At 38.7% G+C, this 18,041-nt stretch overlaps 4 protein-coding genes across 9 annotated transcripts; all 4 read right to left on the bottom strand.

The window, feature by feature from the left end:
- Nucleotides 1-175: 175 nt before the first annotated feature.
- On the bottom strand, nucleotides 176-3,199 carry LOC124336801 (crooked neck-like protein 1). Its single transcript, XM_046790602.1, has 10 exons — nucleotides 2,979-3,199; nucleotides 2,828-2,917; nucleotides 2,547-2,765; nucleotides 2,264-2,484; nucleotides 1,751-2,199; nucleotides 1,383-1,690; nucleotides 1,066-1,290; nucleotides 806-1,002; nucleotides 549-735; nucleotides 176-474 (listed from the first exon to the last, which is right to left on the bottom strand). Exons 1-10 carry the CDS (start codon nucleotides 3,027-3,029, stop codon nucleotides 214-216), a joined length of 2,208 nt encoding a protein of 735 aa, XP_046646558.1. The 5' UTR covers nucleotides 3,030-3,199; the 3' UTR covers nucleotides 176-213.
- Nucleotides 3,200-3,355: 156 nt separating this feature from the next.
- Nucleotides 3,356-4,774, bottom strand: LOC124336802 (probable maleylacetoacetate isomerase 2). The gene is made up of 7 exons (XM_046790604.1): nucleotides 4,633-4,774; nucleotides 4,524-4,575; nucleotides 4,398-4,465; nucleotides 4,223-4,303; nucleotides 3,916-4,120; nucleotides 3,715-3,817; nucleotides 3,356-3,650 (listed from the first exon to the last, which is right to left on the bottom strand). The coding sequence occupies exons 1-7, from the start codon at nucleotides 4,639-4,641 to the stop codon at nucleotides 3,524-3,526; spliced, it is 645 nt and encodes a 214-aa protein (XP_046646560.1). The 5' UTR covers nucleotides 4,642-4,774; the 3' UTR covers nucleotides 3,356-3,523.
- Nucleotides 4,775-5,089: 315 nt separating this feature from the next.
- Nucleotides 5,090-8,847, bottom strand: LOC124336800 (myosin-2 heavy chain-like). 3 transcript variants are annotated; one of them, XM_046790599.1, is made up of 12 exons: nucleotides 8,617-8,847; nucleotides 8,366-8,548; nucleotides 8,042-8,296; nucleotides 7,878-7,972; nucleotides 7,447-7,809; nucleotides 7,138-7,389; nucleotides 6,564-7,068; nucleotides 6,118-6,453; nucleotides 5,892-6,057; nucleotides 5,627-5,798; nucleotides 5,374-5,538; nucleotides 5,090-5,319 (listed from the first exon to the last, which is right to left on the bottom strand). In XM_046790599.1, the coding sequence occupies exons 2-12, from the start codon at nucleotides 8,544-8,546 to the stop codon at nucleotides 5,299-5,301; spliced, it is 2,511 nt and encodes an 836-aa protein (XP_046646555.1). In that variant the 5' UTR covers nucleotides 8,547-8,548; nucleotides 8,617-8,847; the 3' UTR covers nucleotides 5,090-5,298. The 3 variants fall into 3 exon arrangements, with proteins under 3 accessions (XP_046646555.1, XP_046646556.1, XP_046646557.1); XM_046790600.1 differs by having other exon boundaries at nucleotides 6,118-6,450; XM_046790601.1 differs by lacking the exon at nucleotides 8,617-8,847 and having other exon boundaries at nucleotides 8,359-8,475.
- Nucleotides 8,848-8,924: 77 nt separating this feature from the next.
- On the bottom strand, nucleotides 8,925-17,583 carry LOC124336798 (nuclear mitotic apparatus protein 1-like). Of its 4 annotated transcripts, none has more exons than XM_046790595.1 (15): nucleotides 17,427-17,583; nucleotides 17,183-17,365; nucleotides 16,867-17,121; nucleotides 16,665-16,762; nucleotides 16,238-16,600; nucleotides 15,925-16,176; nucleotides 14,797-15,829; nucleotides 11,204-14,730; nucleotides 11,001-11,135; nucleotides 10,757-10,932; nucleotides 10,658-10,689; nucleotides 10,209-10,541; nucleotides 9,656-10,143; nucleotides 9,423-9,587; nucleotides 8,925-9,358 (listed from the first exon to the last, which is right to left on the bottom strand). In XM_046790595.1, exons 2-15 carry the CDS (start codon nucleotides 17,361-17,363, stop codon nucleotides 9,254-9,256), a joined length of 7,143 nt encoding a protein of 2,380 aa, XP_046646551.1. In that variant the 5' UTR covers nucleotides 17,364-17,365; nucleotides 17,427-17,583; the 3' UTR covers nucleotides 8,925-9,253. The 4 variants fall into 4 exon arrangements, with proteins under 4 accessions (XP_046646551.1, XP_046646553.1, XP_046646554.1 ...); XM_046790597.1 differs by having other exon boundaries at nucleotides 8,925-9,355; XM_046790598.1 differs by having other exon boundaries at nucleotides 10,757-10,911.
- Between the last annotated feature and the right edge of the window lie 458 nt (nucleotides 17,584-18,041).

Below are 18,041 nucleotides of genomic sequence, written 5' to 3'. Positions count from 1 at the left end.
TCGAAAATGATTCTTATCCGTAGTAACCACAAAGCAGAGCTGTAGTAGTGTCAGAGCGTTACTAGTGTTACTATAGCTTTGCGCGAACTTAATGAAACAAATTTATTGTTAACGATTTGAAAAGGAAAATTAATTTTATAAGACACTCAAACTGATATGTACGATGACACTCAAATCATTTTTTAAAAAGTGTATTTTCTATTCCAGTAGTAGCTAATCCTTATTTTCAGATTCACTACTAGATGATTCACTCGAATCATCGCGATCGTCGGGGACTGTGGACAAGGACACTGGTGGTAACACAGTGTCAGCCAATGGAGCATTGCTTTTGGGTAGTTCCTCTTCCTGGTTTGATGGAGCGGATTCTTTTGCCATTTTCCAAGCTTTGGCCATAGCCAAGAGCTTAAGATTGGGTTTAGTAGCTTCATCCTCGGGGAAAATGTAGTCGAAATACTCTTCCCAACCAGCATCGGTCTAAAAAAAAAGAAAAGAAAAAAACATTGCAACGCACAAAATTTTGCATCTAAACGCAAAATATTATCACATACCCCATCTTGTGTTTGGATCCGCCTCCTCTTCTTCACACGTCTAGGCATCAAGTTAACAACTGCATTGCGAGATCCCTCATCTCCATATTCATATTCGAATTCTTGCCAAGCCTCCAACAACATCAATCGCTCCTCTTTGTTGGTAGCCACTTCAAGACCGACTGACTGAGCTATAGAACGTAGCGACCTAGTAACATAATGGGGAATTAAGAAGGTAATTTACGGGGGCTAATGGTTCAAAGCAAAGAAATGCGAACTTGTTTGCACGCTGGAAGACTGCTCTAGCTGCTGCGACTGGCAAACTTGGGTCCTCCTGCTGAGATGCTGCTAGAGTGAGCTCAAATTGAGCAAAACTCATCCAGACTTTTACGTGCTGCGTGCGTTCTAGAAGTCTCTCATATAACGATCGGGCTTTATCGTTCTCCTCTTGTTCGATTTCAAAATCAATGTAAGCCTGAAGAACAAACACAACTCCATTAGGAATGAGATCTTTGCACATATTTAAAGTTTAATTTACCTTCCAAAGAATTTCTGGCATATCTAGTAGAGGCTGCTTGATGGCAAGCTCGTAAATGCCACGAGCACGATCCACATCTCCCAGTAAAGTTTCTAGTTCGGCGAATTTCATCCAAGTGGTGCAATTTTCTGGACCGTTTTGGAGGAACTTTTCATACAATGTCCTGCAGCGGTCAAATTCTCTCAGCTGGATCTCCAAATCAATATATCCACGGAACAACTTGTTCTATAAATAACCAGATTTATTAAAAACTGGTTCATAGACTGGCCTCTAATTAGATTTCATATTTGAAAGAAAAAATACTGAAACATATTTACCTTTGGACATTTACCAATCGCAGTACCTAAAATTTTACGCGCCAATTGCAGATTTTTCTGTCGAACTTCGAAATGGGCGTAAAGGAGCCACATTTTGGCGAATGTGAAGTTACGATGCGGAATGAGCTTAAGACATGAATCGTAGACCTGTCGAGTTTTTTCATAATCTTCGGCTTCCAGTTCTTCGAAAAGTGCATAGTTAATCCACAGATAGATGTAACGACGCCAAAAGGACTTCTCAGCTACTAGCGGGATGTTGGCAATAGCTCTTTCGTATGTATCTCGCACTACTTCAACGTCAGCGTCACCTAAAGATACAATACACATTCGAAAAAATTCCTTAAAAATTTGATAGTAAGTCAAAATACCTTCACTTTCCATTAGGCGTAAATAATCAAACCATGCATCATAATTTGATGGATTTTCTTTAATTTCTTGTTCATACTGAAATTTTCTTTTACTGACAATAACGTCTTCTATAGCGTCACGCTCTCCAAATTTTTTCTGGTGAATTGTGTAGGCTTTGTACAATTCTGCTGCTTTATCTTTTGACATGTGTTCGAGAGCAAATTTGTAAATAGCAGTTGCTCGTTCATGTTCTTTTTGGCCCTCTTCAAACTTGGAAAAGGCTATGAAAAGCCTTTCGTCCATGTGATCATCACCATAAAAATCCACCGACCGTTCATACACCTGGCGGGCACCGATAATGTAACCGTTCCTTTCTTCAAACTTGGCATACTTGATCCAATTTTTTACTTCCGGGTGCACATAGACAAACCGTTCAAAAATTGATCGAGCACGATCTAATTCTTTATACCTAGTTATTGGACAAAAATTGGACGTTGATAACTGTAACGTTAGTATTTACTTAATTTATTTACCTTAATTCAAAATTGATGTATGTTTGCCAAGCTTGTTCATCTGGCTGCCATTCCATCCACCTTTCAAATACTTGACGACAACCAGCTATATTGGCCAGCATTTCCTCCATGTAGGTATATTTATACCAAAACTGATTTGCTCTAGGCAAAATTGTAACTGCACGGTCCCACAAGTTTCTGGCATGATTGACTTGCTTATTTTTCATTTCCATTTCTGAATACTAAATTTTTTAAAAATTAGATATTTATTATTTCACAGATTTAACAAATGAAAATGAATTACCTTCAGCCAAAGGGTAATGTTACGATGGTCTACATCAAGAGCACGCTCAAAAACACTTCTGGCTCTTTGAATTTCTTTTTGGCTTTCTTCCCATTGAGCATACTTGATCCAGTTGGTAATAACATTACGATTACGCCGCAGAGCATCTTCAAAGGTTTTGCGTTTCTTGTACTGGTAGTCTGCTAACTCATCGGGATCTGAAATTTTTTGTTTAGGGGGCTAAAAATAGAAAATTTCTTACTTCAGTTCTTCAAGTTATTATCTATTGCCGAAACACTTACTGGTGGAACAATTTCAAGATCACGTTCCTTAGCTTCCCGAAGCAACTGCTCAGCAGTGATTTGAATTTCTGCCGGTGTTTTGTTTTTAACCTAAAGAGAAATAGGTTATATAAGTAATGTCAAGAGCATTCTTACATTTAAGTAATACAACCTTGGCAACTTTAGGAGGTTTTTGTGGTTTACCGAATCCTCCCGAATCCATTTTAGATTACTTTTTAAATGAGCACTTGTAAAAAAAATTAAATAAGGTTTTAACAGATATGAGTCTATGACTGTCACTTGGTACTGTTGTATTGAACTGACACGAGCAAGTGATGCTTCTTGTTACAGATTGCAGTTGCAAGTTGCAAGCGCGACTCGTATGAACCGAACAGACGACGAATCGGACGTTGCCAGACTGATTGTTTACCAACTTTCAACAGGTTTTTTGAAAGATTTTAACCGGATTTAGCGCTTTTCTGGTTTCAGTTTTACAGGAATACACTATTTATTCTATAGTTTCAAGACATAAATATTGCAAATATCTGATAAGTGATAATGACAAATTTTGTTTATTTTTCAGTACAGCATAACAAGTTCCATTGCAATTCATTCTCCCGTATTCGTAACCCATCGACCAAATTATAATCATCGTTTTATATCGTTATTCTATGGACTGAAGTCCGACTATTTCACATCAAATTTTTTGTTTTATTTTCATGCTGAAAGTTCAGGCGGGCAATCCGGTTGTCGGCTCGGGTGAGCCTTTACGAAAGGCTCAAGAACTTCGAGATTCTTTTCCACACGAGCAATATTAGGAAACTGTGCCACGTCCACATCAAACCTTATTAAGACGAAGCGTGAGAAAAAGAGAACATGAAACGAATCATTGAAACTTTAGTCTTTACCTCCTTGCATTGTATAGTTGTGGGATAAGGCAACAATCAGCCATTGTAACATCATCTCCAACACAATAATTTCCACTGGAAGTTTCTAATATTTTTTCTAATGCTGTAATAAAAAATTGTGTTTTTATATAAACTTTGCAAACATATTTCTTAGAGTTTATTAATTTTTTTATTGATGTATTCATGAATATCTTCACCTACCAGTGAGTCCTTTGAAAATCCACTTAGCAGCCCAATCTTTCTGTTTAGATTCTTCAAATTGTTTGAGTACAGCCAAATTCTGTAAGGGTTGAATCCCAGAACCAATAATTTCACATATTTCTCTCACTTTGAATCTAATCACACCATCTTTTGGCAATAAGGGTTTTAAAGGATAAGATTCTTCTAAATATTCCAAAATAGCTACCTAAATGTACAGGAGATGGAAGTAGAAATTATGCATTGAAATTTGAACTGGAAGGTCTTATGTATCTATAGTGTCATATTCATAATATAGTGTCCCTCTTACCGACTGAGTGAAAACTTTGTCCCCAATTGTTAGTGATGGAACTTGAGCCATGGGGTTTATGATTTTATAGTCATCAGCATTCTAAATACATATAAAAATATGCCAGGTATTTTAGCTATTTATATGGGTTTAACTGTGAACATTGTGATGATTTAATAATTTTAAAATTTAGTACCTGCTGACCACCTCCCTTCACTAAATGAACAGCTTTGTATTCATATTCAATTTCTTTAAATTCTAGAGCTAAATAAATACTTTCATGTAAATTAATCTTAAAAATATATTTATTTACGTTTTTTACCTATACGCACTCTCCATGAACACGAACTTCGAAAATATGAGTATAGTACAACCTAAAAACGAAAAATTGATACAAGAGCTTTTTATAAAACTTATTTTAATTGAATTACCGTGCTCATTATTCTATCTACGCTATCACTTGTGAATGTCAACTTTAAAGCAGTCGACTACTCAACCTGACTCAACTACCCGAACGTAGTTTTGGGGGATTACAAGAAAGAAAGCCTTGAGGGTCAAACAGACAAACAAGCACATAGGAATTCGTGACGATCACCTTCGGGGATTCGAATGTAGCGGCACTAGACCCAACCTGGTCCTAGACGCTAGTACGCATGACCTACTATATTTAACACAGCCGCGGCAACTTCCTTCTGTTTAAAATTTGAGCGAAACCAGTTTTTTTCATATTTGCGAACGAAGATAAGGAAAGGGCTTATTGTCGAAAAACATAGTACATCTTTGTCTGAAAACAGGCGCAAGGTTTTTTTTTTGTTATAATAAAATAATAATCTAAATTTAAGTTAAAGAATTTTCATTTAATTTAGTAATCAATAAAAATTTCTATAATCAGTTTTCTTTTATGTCTATATCATATTTCTTTACAAATTATTATACATCATGTTTTACAAAAGTATTGATCAAATTCATCACATAAGCAGGCAATGAAACAAATGCAAAAAAGTAAAAATCCATCTCAATAATTAAGGCCCCCAAAGTGTTCCAAGAGGTTTCCTAAATAAGTTCATTTCAATTCCCGTAGTGTTGTACGGATAGAGCTAGGTGTGTTCTGCTAAAAACTATATAATTGTTAAAACATCAGTATTTAAGAGACTAATAAGAGGCATATTTACTTCAATAGAAGTTTCAATATTTCTGCGGAATTTCGCTTGAACTTTTCTCAACAACAAACCGACTGGAGTCAAGTTCGAGTTCTTGACACCATGGACAGGACTCGTTCCTTTGGATACCGCCTTACTCGATGCTTTAGACGTCGATTTAGATGGAGAGGAAGAAATCTGGAATGTTTAGATACCAGCAACACAAACTGGAATATCAGCAACATAGACCAGGTAGTCGATAAACTTAAAAATTAACCAAAGTTACCGATGGTATAGCTTCTAAAGTAAGACTGGCATCTTGATGTCTCTTACGCACGACACAGCTAGGAAAACTACTTGCGCCTGTGAAATCAGAGGACAGATCTGCATCTAACTCATACGATCGTCGCTTTCTGGGCTGCATGACTGGCGTCATCTTGTCTGTGGGGTTCCAAGAGCTGGAACGACGTTCACAGGTGTTATTGGTTAGTAAAAAAAAATGATAATGAGATTGTCGTAGCGAAAAATAGCTGTTAGAGTTGGCATCTGACCTGCTGGAGTTGGCTTTGGGCTGATCGTAGATGGTCATGTCGTTCTGACGAAGGCGTTCATCGTTCATTTCGATGGGATAAGCTGAGCGCATGTGCGGCGGCTGCATGGCGTTGCGCCTAAGCAACTCACTGACACGAGTGCTAGAGTCTTCCACTCGGCATTTACCTGGTTAGTAAAAGGAATTTTTTTACTTTTGTTTTAAAGAAAAGTCAGTATAAGAATTACCTTCTTTCATTTCGTTCAAGTATGAACTGCTGAACAGCTCCCCGTCTTCATCGTCACAGGTAAAGAGACGACCTGCTCCGTGTGGGACGTTCGTACCTCGTGATGTAATACAAATGTCGCTACGATTGCTGCAGACACTGCTTGTCGAGTCGCGGCGACTGGGAGATACTTTTAAAATACTACTGACGTCCTCCGAGTCACCACTGAAGGCCCACTGAGGAGGTCTGAATACTTCGATGGTTTCCTGTCGCTCTTTGCTAGTAGACGCAACTTCACTGCGGGTTGGACGCATTGAACGACGTCGAGCGTCAATCATGGCATCAGCTAATGTTCCTACTGACAAATTCGTCAAAAAATTTGTAGTTGCAGATGCGTATCGACTGCCGAAATTTCGGCACTGTCACGAAATTTCTGAATGAATAGAAGAAAAATATTGTATTATTTACCATTACACGCTGCACTACCCCTCTGTTCCAAAGCTGTCATTGACTGGCCTAGTCCCAATTTTTGTTCATTCACTTCATGGATGTACTGCTCCAAAGCCTTCTTTGCAGATTGAGTTTCTTTGAGTTGTTGATTCAGTTCATCAATGTAAAGAACGAATTCCAAAGATTTTTGGGTGTGGATGTCAAATTGCTGTTGAGCGTGGGTCATCTCATTGTCAAATTTTGACTTAAGCTCATCTAGCGAGTGATGAAGTTCTTCCCTCTCTTTGCTAAAAGATTCACAATTACGCATTATTTGTTTTAAGCTTTTCTCGGTCTGATCCAATTTAACTTGAAGAGACTGATTTTTTAGGTTAGCTTCTTCAATTTGGCGATGGAGATTCCGTTTGTCGTCCTCAAGAGCAGCAGTGCGTTGTTGAAAAATACTTTTTTCTGAGTTAAATTGAATGGATTGGCGGATCAAATCTCTGCGATAAGATTCCAAATCACAATGCAACTTTTCGGTCTATAAATATAAAATTTGTTACAACTACGATTTCGTTAAAATTATTGATCATCAGCTGAAAAATAATACCTCAATGGACAGTAGACTGTACCCAATGCTTTCGTTTTCGCAAGGAAACCTGGGCGCATTCAGACGTGCATGCATCTCAGAACAAGTCCGACTTTTTTCCTCCAGAACATCAATCCAAAGAGCTTTTTCTTCCAATGACTGTTTCAATTCAGCATTCTCAGTTCGGCTGGTGTCCAGAAGAAGCTGATACTCTGCGGATTCTTTCTCAAAACGAGCCACAGTATCGTTCAAATCGAGCTGAAGTTGTCGTATCTGAAAAAAATACAGACTGAATTAAAACTTTAATAAACTGCTTACTGTATTGCCTACCTGTTTACGGTCTTTTTCTTGTTGGGTTTTTATTGCATCATATTCGATATTGAGATCACAATACTTCTGACATGAAGTTTCATACTCATTTTCCATTTTCTTAAGCTTCTTTTGTAAATGAATGATTTCAACATCGGTATCGGGACTGGAAGATTCAGGAAGTTGGACATCACGCAACCTCTGTTCAAGCTCGGTGTTCTTTTTTTCCAGGTCCTTTACTTTTCGTTTCAAATCATCCATTCGCAAACTGAGTGCAAATGATTCGTCTGATTCTGTCATGAGTTCCGATTGGAGGCGGCGGATTTCTTCGTTTTTATCACTAATCTCTTTACGCAAACGTGTTAAACGAAGCTCCATAGGGGACTAAAACAGACAGAACCAAAAAATAGAATTTTAAAATCATGTAGATGTTGAGAGGAAATCAAATATACATCAAGGAATAGCCTTAGTGGAGAACTTCTCTTTGAAGAAAGTGATGAAAGTGAAGAAGATACACAGAACATGGAAGACTTGGTAAAACTGCTCTCTATAAAAAAAAAAAAAAATATGTAGCATCATGAACCAGTTAATAAGATCAGAGCACTGAATTAGTTACCTTGCAAGTTATCTTGTAACACATCTATTAATCTGTTTCTCGTTATTTGATCATCATTGACAATATCAAGAAGAATAGCTTCAATGACTTTTTGATCTTCTGTAGAGAGTTTCCACATAGTCCTCTCTTTGATATTTTCACGTGGTTTTTGTACCATGGTAAGATGCATGATAATGACAATGAGTTTTGCCAGTTCATCTTCATTTCCAGATGCAGCTGCATCAAAATCAACAACATTTTCTTGCAATTTGTGTTCTGAAACGTGAAAACAATATTGCTAAGTATTACTCACTAATTTTAGATTTAACAGTACATACCTGATACCTCTTAAAATGTTTATGGTTTGATGCCAAGGATCAGTATCATCTGTTGGGCTGCTTCCAAAAAAGTTCAGAATGTGGATAAAAAACAATCCATCAGCTAAATTTTTTATTCTCTCAATGGTTGTGCTGGCATCTGAACAACAGTTTACCCATCTTAGCAATGTGTCCTTCTTTAGTCCCATTCCTTTCCACACAAAAATAGCTTGTTGAAATTGAATGTATCAAAAGTAAACATTTCACTTATTAGCCTACTTGTTAAAATAGTGATGAATCAAATACGAAAACACGAAATAACGTCGCCTGGTTGGTTTAAAATGAACTAATGGACTCGTTAGTGATTCGAGCATCCGAATCCAACATACTTTATTACAGCACTTTTTAATGTTGTTCTTCTTTCTATAGTTCTCAACGAAGAATCGAGGTCTAGCTAGATTCTGCTGGACTATCTAAGAGGGTCTTCGATCCGCTCTTCCCTTACTCCAATTCAAATTTGACAACTAACTACTTGAAAAAAAGAAGTCCCTTCTTGCTAGATATTTGGTAGCAAATAATAATGATAATAATTTATCAAACGTTGTATTTATTTTTTATCGTAAGAAATCTCTTATTACGTACAGGTTTTAAGTTTTTTAAATTCCCAATAAACCAAGTTATAGCATGAAAGTAGGGGTAAGTAAAGTAGGGAAACTTATAAGGATTAAAGAAGGCCAGGGAAGAAGGGATAGTCAATGATGCATGAACATGGAATTAAGGATTAAGGGAGAACATCCAAGTTATTCTAACGAATATGTGAAAGTTAATTGCTAGGATATGCTAAAAAAAATTATAGAATTTTTAATATTTCAAGGATCAAGGTCTAAAAATAAAAATAGAAAACACTTATGGAAATTTAAAACTTTGCGTCCGAATTGTAGCTTCGACTTCCAAGAGGTTTCCTGAATATGTTCAATTTTGATCCCCGTGGTGTTGTACGAGTAGAGCTAGGAGTGTTCTGCTAAAAAAAAAACAAAATAACTGTTAAAACACCGGTAGTTCAAACTATTAGGAGACATAATTACTTCATTAGAAGCTTGAATATTGCTGCGGAGTCTTGCTTGTACTTTTCTCACCAATGCACCGACTGGAGTCAACTTCGAGTTTTTGGTACCATGAGCAGGACTGGTTCGTTTGGATCCCGCCTTACTCGATGCTTTGGACGTCGCTTTAGGTGGAGAGGAAGCGGTCTGAAATATTTTAGATATTCGTCAGCAACATATTGCAATTATGAACTTGAAAGATTAACCAGAATTACCGATGGTGTAGAAATGTTTTCTTTTACAGCGTTTCTCGCAGGCGTAGGAGGTCCAGGGCGTGAATAAGAAGTAAGACTGGCATCTCGATGCTTCTTACGCTCGGCACTGCTGGAAATGCTCCGTGTGTCTGTGGAATCGGAGGAAAGATCTGCATCTAACTCATACGATCGTCGCTTTCTGGGCTGCATGACAGGCGTCTCCATTTCTGTGGGGTTCCAAGAGCTGGAACGACGTTTACGAGTGTTCATGGCTGGTGGTGTGTTCATACTGAGCATCGATGTTGCGAAAGAAAGCTGTTGTAAAGTGTCGTGATTGTCTGCTCTGCTGGAGGTGGCTTTGGGCTGATCGTAGATGGTCATGTCGTTCTGACGGAGGCGTTCATCGTTCATTTCGATGGGATAAGCTGAGCGCATGTGCGGCGGCTGCATGGTGTTGCGCCTAAGCAACTCACTGACACGAGTGCTAGAGTCTTCCACTCGGCATTTACCTGGTAATTAAAAGAAAAGGAATTTTTTTACTTTTGTTTTTATGCAAAGTCCGTATAAGAATTACCTTCTTTCATTTCGTTCAAGTATGAACTGCTGAACAGCTCCCCGTCTTCATCGTCACAGGTAAAGAGACGACCTGCTCCGTGTGGGACGTTCGTACCTCGTGATGTAATAGAAATATCGCTACGATTGCTGCAGACACTGCTTGTCGAGTCGCGGCGACTGGGAGGTACTTTGAAAATGCTATTGGCATCCGAGCCATCACCAAAGGCTAACTGAGGTGGTCTGAATACTTCGATGGGTTCCTGTCGCTCTCTGCTAGTAGACACAACTTCACTGCGGGTTGGACGCATTGAACGACGTCGAGCGTCAATCATGGCATCAGCCAATGTTCCTCCTGACAAATTCGTCAAAAAATTTGTAGTTGCAGATGCATTTGTCGACTGCAGAAATTTCGGCGCTGTCACGAAATTTCTGAATTTATTTGAGAACAATTAATAATTAATAATTTACCGTTAGATGCTGCACTACCCCTCTGTAAGGCCCTGCAGAACAAATTATAAAAACCATTAAAAATAACTTTAAACAAAAAACGAAAAAGGAGCTTCTTACAGTGAATGTCTGGTATTGCGTGCATTTGCCTTGTCCTTTTCAGATGATATTTGTGCCAACAAGTGATTCTGTTCTGTTTTCAGACTGCGATTCTCAAACACAAGCTTCTTTTTGTCCATGTTTAAGGAGGCGACTTCTTCGTTAAGATTGTCTAACTGATTTTGCATTTTTTCGAACTAACAAGGGAAACATAGTTTAGTGTCCGAGCAATGACTGAAAGCTCATAAAAATAGATGAAACATACTTTAACTGCATATTGATTGATGACTTCATCTTTACGGTTGAGCTCTTTCTTAGCACTGTCGTACTTCTTGCGTAAATAAGCAATCTCAGAGTCGAAATCCAGTGTTGAAGCCTTGCTGAGGTGACTCTCAGTGAGCTATGTAAAACAGAAGAGTGATTAAATATTGGAAATCAAATGAATATATAAATTAAATGAATACAAACCTCCTCCTTCTTCACGGACAGCATTTCTTCCTTTCGTACAGAAATGGAGTCATCAAGACGTTTTTCTAACTCGCTCTTCGCTTTATTAACCGCTTCAAGCTCGCTGGTCAACACGCTGACTTTGTGTTCAAGAGGTGCGTGTGAGTTATTAGCCACAGTCATATTCACCAACTTCTCTTGCATTGATTTCATTTGAGACTGCGCTACAAGTAGACGAGCTTCCAGTGCCGCCTTTTCTTTTCGGTGTTCAAGCATGATTTCTCCCTTACCCTGCAATATTTTCGTCTTTTCAGCGGCAAGTTCAGATTTGAGTTCTTGATTTTCACGTTCAACCGAAGCGTTCTTAGTTAGTAGCATTTCTTTATCTGAATTCAAAGTTGAAATTCGAGCGCCAAAATCCTTTTCCAGTGTCTCTTTTTCTTGAACAATTGTTTCAATTTGGAGTTTGAGAGCGTGAGTAGAGCTCGAAAACTCATTCACCTTAGCTATTTGAGACTGGAGTTCTGCATCCGTGGTCTTTAATTGCGACTGTAGCTCTTCAACTGTTGACTGGAAATTCTTTTCGATGTCACAAAACTTTTGTTCTAGCTGTGCTTTTTCTTGAAGAGTTTGCAACTTATCAGATTTCAAAATGCTGCATTCGCTTTCCATATCAGAAAATGACGATGAGATAGATTCAAGTTGGAAAGTTAGTTGAGCCATCTGTTTCTCCATGTCAATTTTTTCATTTTCAAGTTCGATTTTTCTTGAACCAATTGTTTTTTCGAGTTGTAACTTTTCCGTCTTCATCGACGCTCCGGATTCAGCAAGCTTTAACACTTCAGCCTCCATCTCTGACAGCTTCACCTGAAGGGATTCCGCGAGCTCATTAGCTTCCTTTTTCTCCAAAGTTAGTGCCTCAATAGAATTTGATTCTTCCGATGCTCGTTGCTTTTCAAAACTGAGTTCTTTCTTCAAACTGGTGATGGCTGCTTCGAGCTCGCGTCGGTTGTTTTCACTGGAGCTCTGCAAATCTGAAATGGCTTTAATAAATGCAGCTTGGGTCGTTACTGACTGTTCTTTCTCAGCGTTGAGTTCTACAGTTGCCCGTTCCAGAGCAGCCTCTCGTTCCTGAAGCTGCTTCTCGAGAGTAACAATAGTTTGCGATGATTCAGTTGCATTGGTAGCCAGATTCGATACAGTGGATTCCAAACCCAAAATACGAGCCTGGAGTAATATTTGGTCGTTCTTGCTTCGCTGTAGTTGCGACTCTGTGAATTCCACCTTTTCAACATGATGTGAGATTTCAAGCTCCTTGGACTCTACTTCTCGACGAAGCTGCCTGGTCTCCTCCTCAGCAGTAGCCTTAGCTTCCTCCAAAACCTCTCGAAGCTTTTCCAAATTAGCTTTCTTGAAAGACAGCTCTTGAATTTCCGACGTCAACTGTTCCATCGCTACTTCCAGATTTCTCATTTCACCTTGAACAGCTTGCAAGACCATCATTTCATTTGTTAGTTGACCTTTTTCCTCAACGGCTTTCTTCAAATCCAGCTCCAATTTGCAGACTTTCGCCTCCAAGGCTTCCATTTGCTCCTCTGTCTGTTGTCGAGAAAGGTGTGACTGCTGCAAAAGCTCAACATGGTCCTTTAATTTCAGATTCGCGTCAGTGAGTTGTCGTTCTAGTTCGTTTCGTGATGCTTCGAACGAGGCAAGCAAGGAAGCATTGTGTTGCTCTACTCGATCATGCGACTCCATCATTTCTTGTTTTTCAGCTTGCAATAAGAGAAGTTGTTGAGTATAACTGGATTCTGCATCTGCTTTATCCTGGTGAAGACTACTAATCATGTGTTCCAGTTTATCTAGAGCATTTGATTGTTGCATTACTTGTTGTTTCTTAGCATCAACTTCTTGTCGAGCCAATTCACCTTCCATCTGGATCTTTGTTTCAGCTTCTTCACAGGCAGCTTTAACCTCCAAGTACATTTGCTCAAATCCCGATTTCTCGAAGCTCATTGCTTCACGTTCACTTTCTAGTCTCGTACAATCGTCCTTTAGTTGATGATTGAGCTGAACAACAGCATTAAGCCGCTCGTCTAGTTGATTAATACGCACCGCATGATCTTCGGTCAAGCTGGAAAGACGACGTTCGAACTCAGCTAACTGTTCCTTATGGCTTACATCCATTTTTCGATTTTCTTCTTCTAGACGCGAGCGCTTTTCAGCCATCTCGGAACACTTAGCAGAGAGCTCTTCAACTTCAGACTCCAACGACGACTTTTGGGCAATCATTTCAGTCAGCTCCAGTTCCATTTCTTGGATTTTCTGCTTCGATTCCTCCATCACCTTAATGTTGGACTCCAACTCTTCTTTTAGGGCATTGAAGTCTGTTTCGAACACAATTTTTTCTTTCGTTATACAGGAAGTCAGGTTTGAAACTTCTTCTTGAAGTAACTTATTCTCTTGAAGCAGTCTGAGTTTTTCGCCGTTCACTTCCTCGATGCGAAGGTTAATTTGTTGAGCGGCTTCAAGTCGTTCTTCCATTGAAGTAACGTGCATACTGTGTTCTTCAGTCAACCGAGAAAGACGGTTTTCGTACTCCTTTACTTGTTCTTTGTAAAATTCATCCATGCGATTATTTTCTTTCTCGAGATGCAGGCGTCCCTCTGCCAAAACGGTGCACTCTGCAGACAACTTCTGAACTTCAGATTCCAGAGACGACTTGTTGGCAATTAATCCAGATAGCTCTAATTCCATATGTTGGATTTTCTGCTGAGATTGCTCCATCGCATTTACATTAGACTCCAACTCCCCTTTAAGCACATTCAAGTTAGTTTCCAAAACATTTTTCTCCTTTGCTATCGTTGAAATTAGCTCAGAAACCTCTTCCTTAAGCAACTCATTTTCACGGACGAGTAGATTCTTTTCATTATTCACTTCTGCAATCCGAACTTCAAGTTCGACTTCTTTTTGCACAGCTGTCTCCAACTTTTTCTCCATGCTTGCTATTTCTTCGGACTTGACAACCATTTGCTGCTGATAGACTTCGCCCAGCTGACGAGAATTTGCTTGTAGAGTTTCTAGTTCTGCTACTAGAATGTCATGAGCTACTTGTTCCTCTTTTCTAGAATCCTCCAATGAAATTAATTGTTGATGCAAATTTTCTTTATCCGCTCCAAGGTCGACTATTTGAGATTCCAACACGTTTTTCTCTTCGGACAAGTTCTCTACACGAACTTGCAGGGACTGAATAGTTTCCTTTTGCTGTGTAATGAGATTTGCGTGCGTTTCTGCTTCTTCTTTGGCTCTGTCTTCTATTTCTCGCAATGCGGTCTTGCCAGTGTCGACGGCGGCTCGGAGTACAGATATTTGCTGGTCAAAAAAACTCCTTGAAGCAATCAGTTCAGCAGTTTCCCGCTCAAGGGAACGAACGGATGACTCTAAATGGTTGATTTGCAGTGTTGCTTCTTGATGTTTTTGTTCAGCAACTAAAATGCGATTCTCTCGTTCGATGACATCGTTTTTTGTAGCTTCCAACTCCATCAAGAGACCTGATAAAATACAAATGTATTAATTTTTTTTATCTTTAAAATAAAAAACCAGAAATTAACACGCACCATCTTTTTCAGCTTGGAATTCTTCGCGAGATACCTGAGCTGCATGCAATAACTGTTGAACCTCCACTTGCAAATTATCACGTTCTTGGCATAGTTTGTTGAGATCAGCTTCAAGTTGTGACGAGAGGTTACCAGACTGTAGCTTGTCTTGCAGTGCCACTTCCAACTGCTCTTTAAGAGATGAAGTAACCTCGCAAAAGTCGGCAATTTGAGCAGTTGCTGATTCTAACTCGGTGTTTACTTTTTCCAAGCGCGCTTGAAATTCTTGTTTTGACATCTCAAAAGCAGATTGCAAAGCGGACATTTGCTGCTCAAGACTAAGTTTGGTCTCACACAATTGTTGTTTTTCAGTTTCCAAGATTGAAAAGGTTTCGTCCTTGGTCACAAGCTCAGTACGAAGGCATTCAAGCTGCCCTTCCAATTCGGTTATCTTCAGTGACTGACCAGCAATTTGTAACTTGCTCGATTTCAAATGACTTGATACTTCCTCCAGTTCACACTGAAATTTAGATTGATTAGTAGAAAGAGTTGATTGCAAATCGAGATGGCTCTGTTCCAAAGCTGCCATTGACTGGCCTAATCCCAGTTTTTCTTCAGTCAGTTCATGGATGGACTGCTCCAAAGCCTTCTTTGCAGCTTGTGTTTCTTCGAGTTGGTGATTCAATGCCTCAATGTCAAGACCCAGTTCCAAAGTTTTTTGGATGCGGATGTCCAATTGCTGTTGAGCCCGGCTCATCTCCTTGTGGAATTCTGATTGCAACTCATCTAGAGAGCGACGAAGTTCTTCCTTCTCTTTGCTAAGAGAATCACAGCCAAGTGAGAGCTGTTCTAAGCTTGTCTTGGCCTGATCCAATTGAACATGAAGAGATTGATTTTCGAGATTAGCTTCTTCAACTTGGCGATGGAGACCGCGTTTGTCTTCCTCAAGAGCAGCAGCGCGTTGTTGAAAAATTCTTTTCTCCGAGTTAAATTGGTCGGATTGGCGAGCTAAATCTCTTCGGTAAGATTCCAAATCACCCTGCAACTTTTCGGTCTGAAAAAATTGAATTGTTTAAAATGCGACATCTTGAATATGACTATTAATTTATTTAATAAATAATAATGAATTAATCAGTTGGGATAAAATACCTCAATGGACAGTAGACTGTAACCAATGCTTTCTCTTTCGCAAGGAGACCTGGGCGCATTCAGACGTGCATGCATCTCAGAACAAGTCCGACTTTTTTCCTCCAGAACATCGATCCACTGAGCTTTTTCTTCTAAGGAATGTTTCAATTCAGCATTTTCAGTTCGGATGGAGTCTAGAAGAAGCTGATACTCTGCGGATTCTTTCTCAAAACGAGCAACAGAATCGTTCAAATCGAGCTGAAGTTTTCGTATCTGCAATAAATAATTTAAAAAAATGAAATCCTGTAATTCACTGCAAAATGCCGTATTGTACCTGTTTACGATCTTTTTCTTGACGAGTCTTCATTGCTTCGTATTCTATATTGAGATCACAATACTTCTGGCACGAAACTTCATACTCGTTTTGCATTTTCTTAAGCCTCTTCTTCAAATGGGTGATTTCGCCATCAGTATCGGGACCGGAAGAATCGGGAAGTTGGACATCGCGCAACCTCTGTTCAAGCTCGGTGTTCTTTTTTTCCAGGTCCTTTACTTTTCGTTTCAAATCATCCATTCGCAAACTGAGTGCAGATGATTCGTCTGATTCTGTCATGAGTTCCGATTGGAGGCGGCGGATTTCTTCGTTTTTATCACTGATCTCTTTTTGCAAGCGTGTTAAACGAAGGGCCATAGGAGACTAAAAAGAGTTAGAAATAATTAAATTTAAAAAGATAAAGGTGTAGTAAATTAATAAAACATACATCAAGGAATCTCTTTAGTGGAGAATTCTTCATTGAAGAAAGTGATGAAAGTGGAGAAGATGTGTAGAACATGACAGACTTAGTAAAGCTGTTTTCTACTTGTTTCATAAAAACAAACATTAATGTCGATAAATAGTTTATAACCAACATTGAAATTTTGTAAATAACAGCACACTGATAATAAATATACTGAGTTAGTTACCTTGCAAGTTATCTTGTAACACATCTATTAATCTGCTTCTCGTTAGTTGGTCATCATTGACAAGAGCAAGGAGAATAGCTTCAATCACTTTTTGATCTTCCGTAGAAAGATTCCACATAGTCTTTTCTTTGATATGTTCACACGGCTTTTGCACCATGGTAAGATGCATACAAATGACAATGAGTTTTGCCAGTTCATCTTCATTTCCAGATGCAGCTGCATCAAAATCAACAACATTTTCTTGCAACTTGTATTCTGGAAAGATAAAACAATGTGGTGAATATCATATACAGATTTCTTATTTGACAGTATGTACCTCTTAAAATGTTTATAGTTTGAAGCCAAGGGTCAGTACCATCTGTGGGATGGCTCCTCAAAAAGTTCAGAATGTGGATAAAAAACCATCCATCAGCCAGATTTTTTATTCTTTCAATGTTTGTGGCAGCATCTGAACAACAGTTTACCCACCTAAGGAGAGTATCCTTCTTTTGTCCCATTTCTGAACACACAAAAATAACTTGTTGAAAATGAAAATATTACAAAAAAAATATTTTACTTACTTGTTAAAATAATCAAATATCAAATATGAAAAAAAAAACGAAACGGTTGGTTGGTTTAAAATGGATCAATAGACTCGAACGTGATCCGACATACTTTGTTACTGCACTTTTCTTATGTGTTCTTGTTCTTGGTTCTCAACGGCGAAAACATCTGGAGCCCTTTCCCTTACTCCAATTCAAATTTGAAGTGACTACCTGGGAAAGGGAAGCCTCTTCTGGCTAGAAATAGAAAACATCTTTTATTATAGATGGCGTGGGAGGGCTGCTGAGGGCAGCCGGGGCGGCATATCCTTTGTTCGATTTTTTTTAAACACTTTTGACTTTTGAGGGGTTTTTGTCGTTTCAGATTTCAGTTACGGAACATCGGAACTACCTGGGATTTCGGGAATGCCGGTTGAAAAAAAAAATGTTATTCACTTAGAATTTATTTTAGCTTATTATAGCCAAAGTTAAACTAGTAATAGCCGTTTTCCCAAAGATTTTTAAACAAAAAAAAAAAACTTGCCGATCAACTTTAATTCCACCATTGCATGAAAAGTTCATTTCTTTTAAACATTTAATAATAATAGCTGTTCTCCGCTTCTTTTACAAGCACATGTCAAATATTTGTTCTCA

This window comes from Daphnia pulicaria, chromosome 4 (assembly GCF_021234035.1).
Source record: "Daphnia pulicaria isolate SC F1-1A chromosome 4, SC_F0-13Bv2, whole genome shotgun sequence".
NCBI lineage: Eukaryota > Metazoa > Arthropoda > Branchiopoda > Diplostraca > Daphniidae > Daphnia > Daphnia pulicaria.
This window is presented reverse-complemented; position numbering and strand designations above follow the sequence as displayed.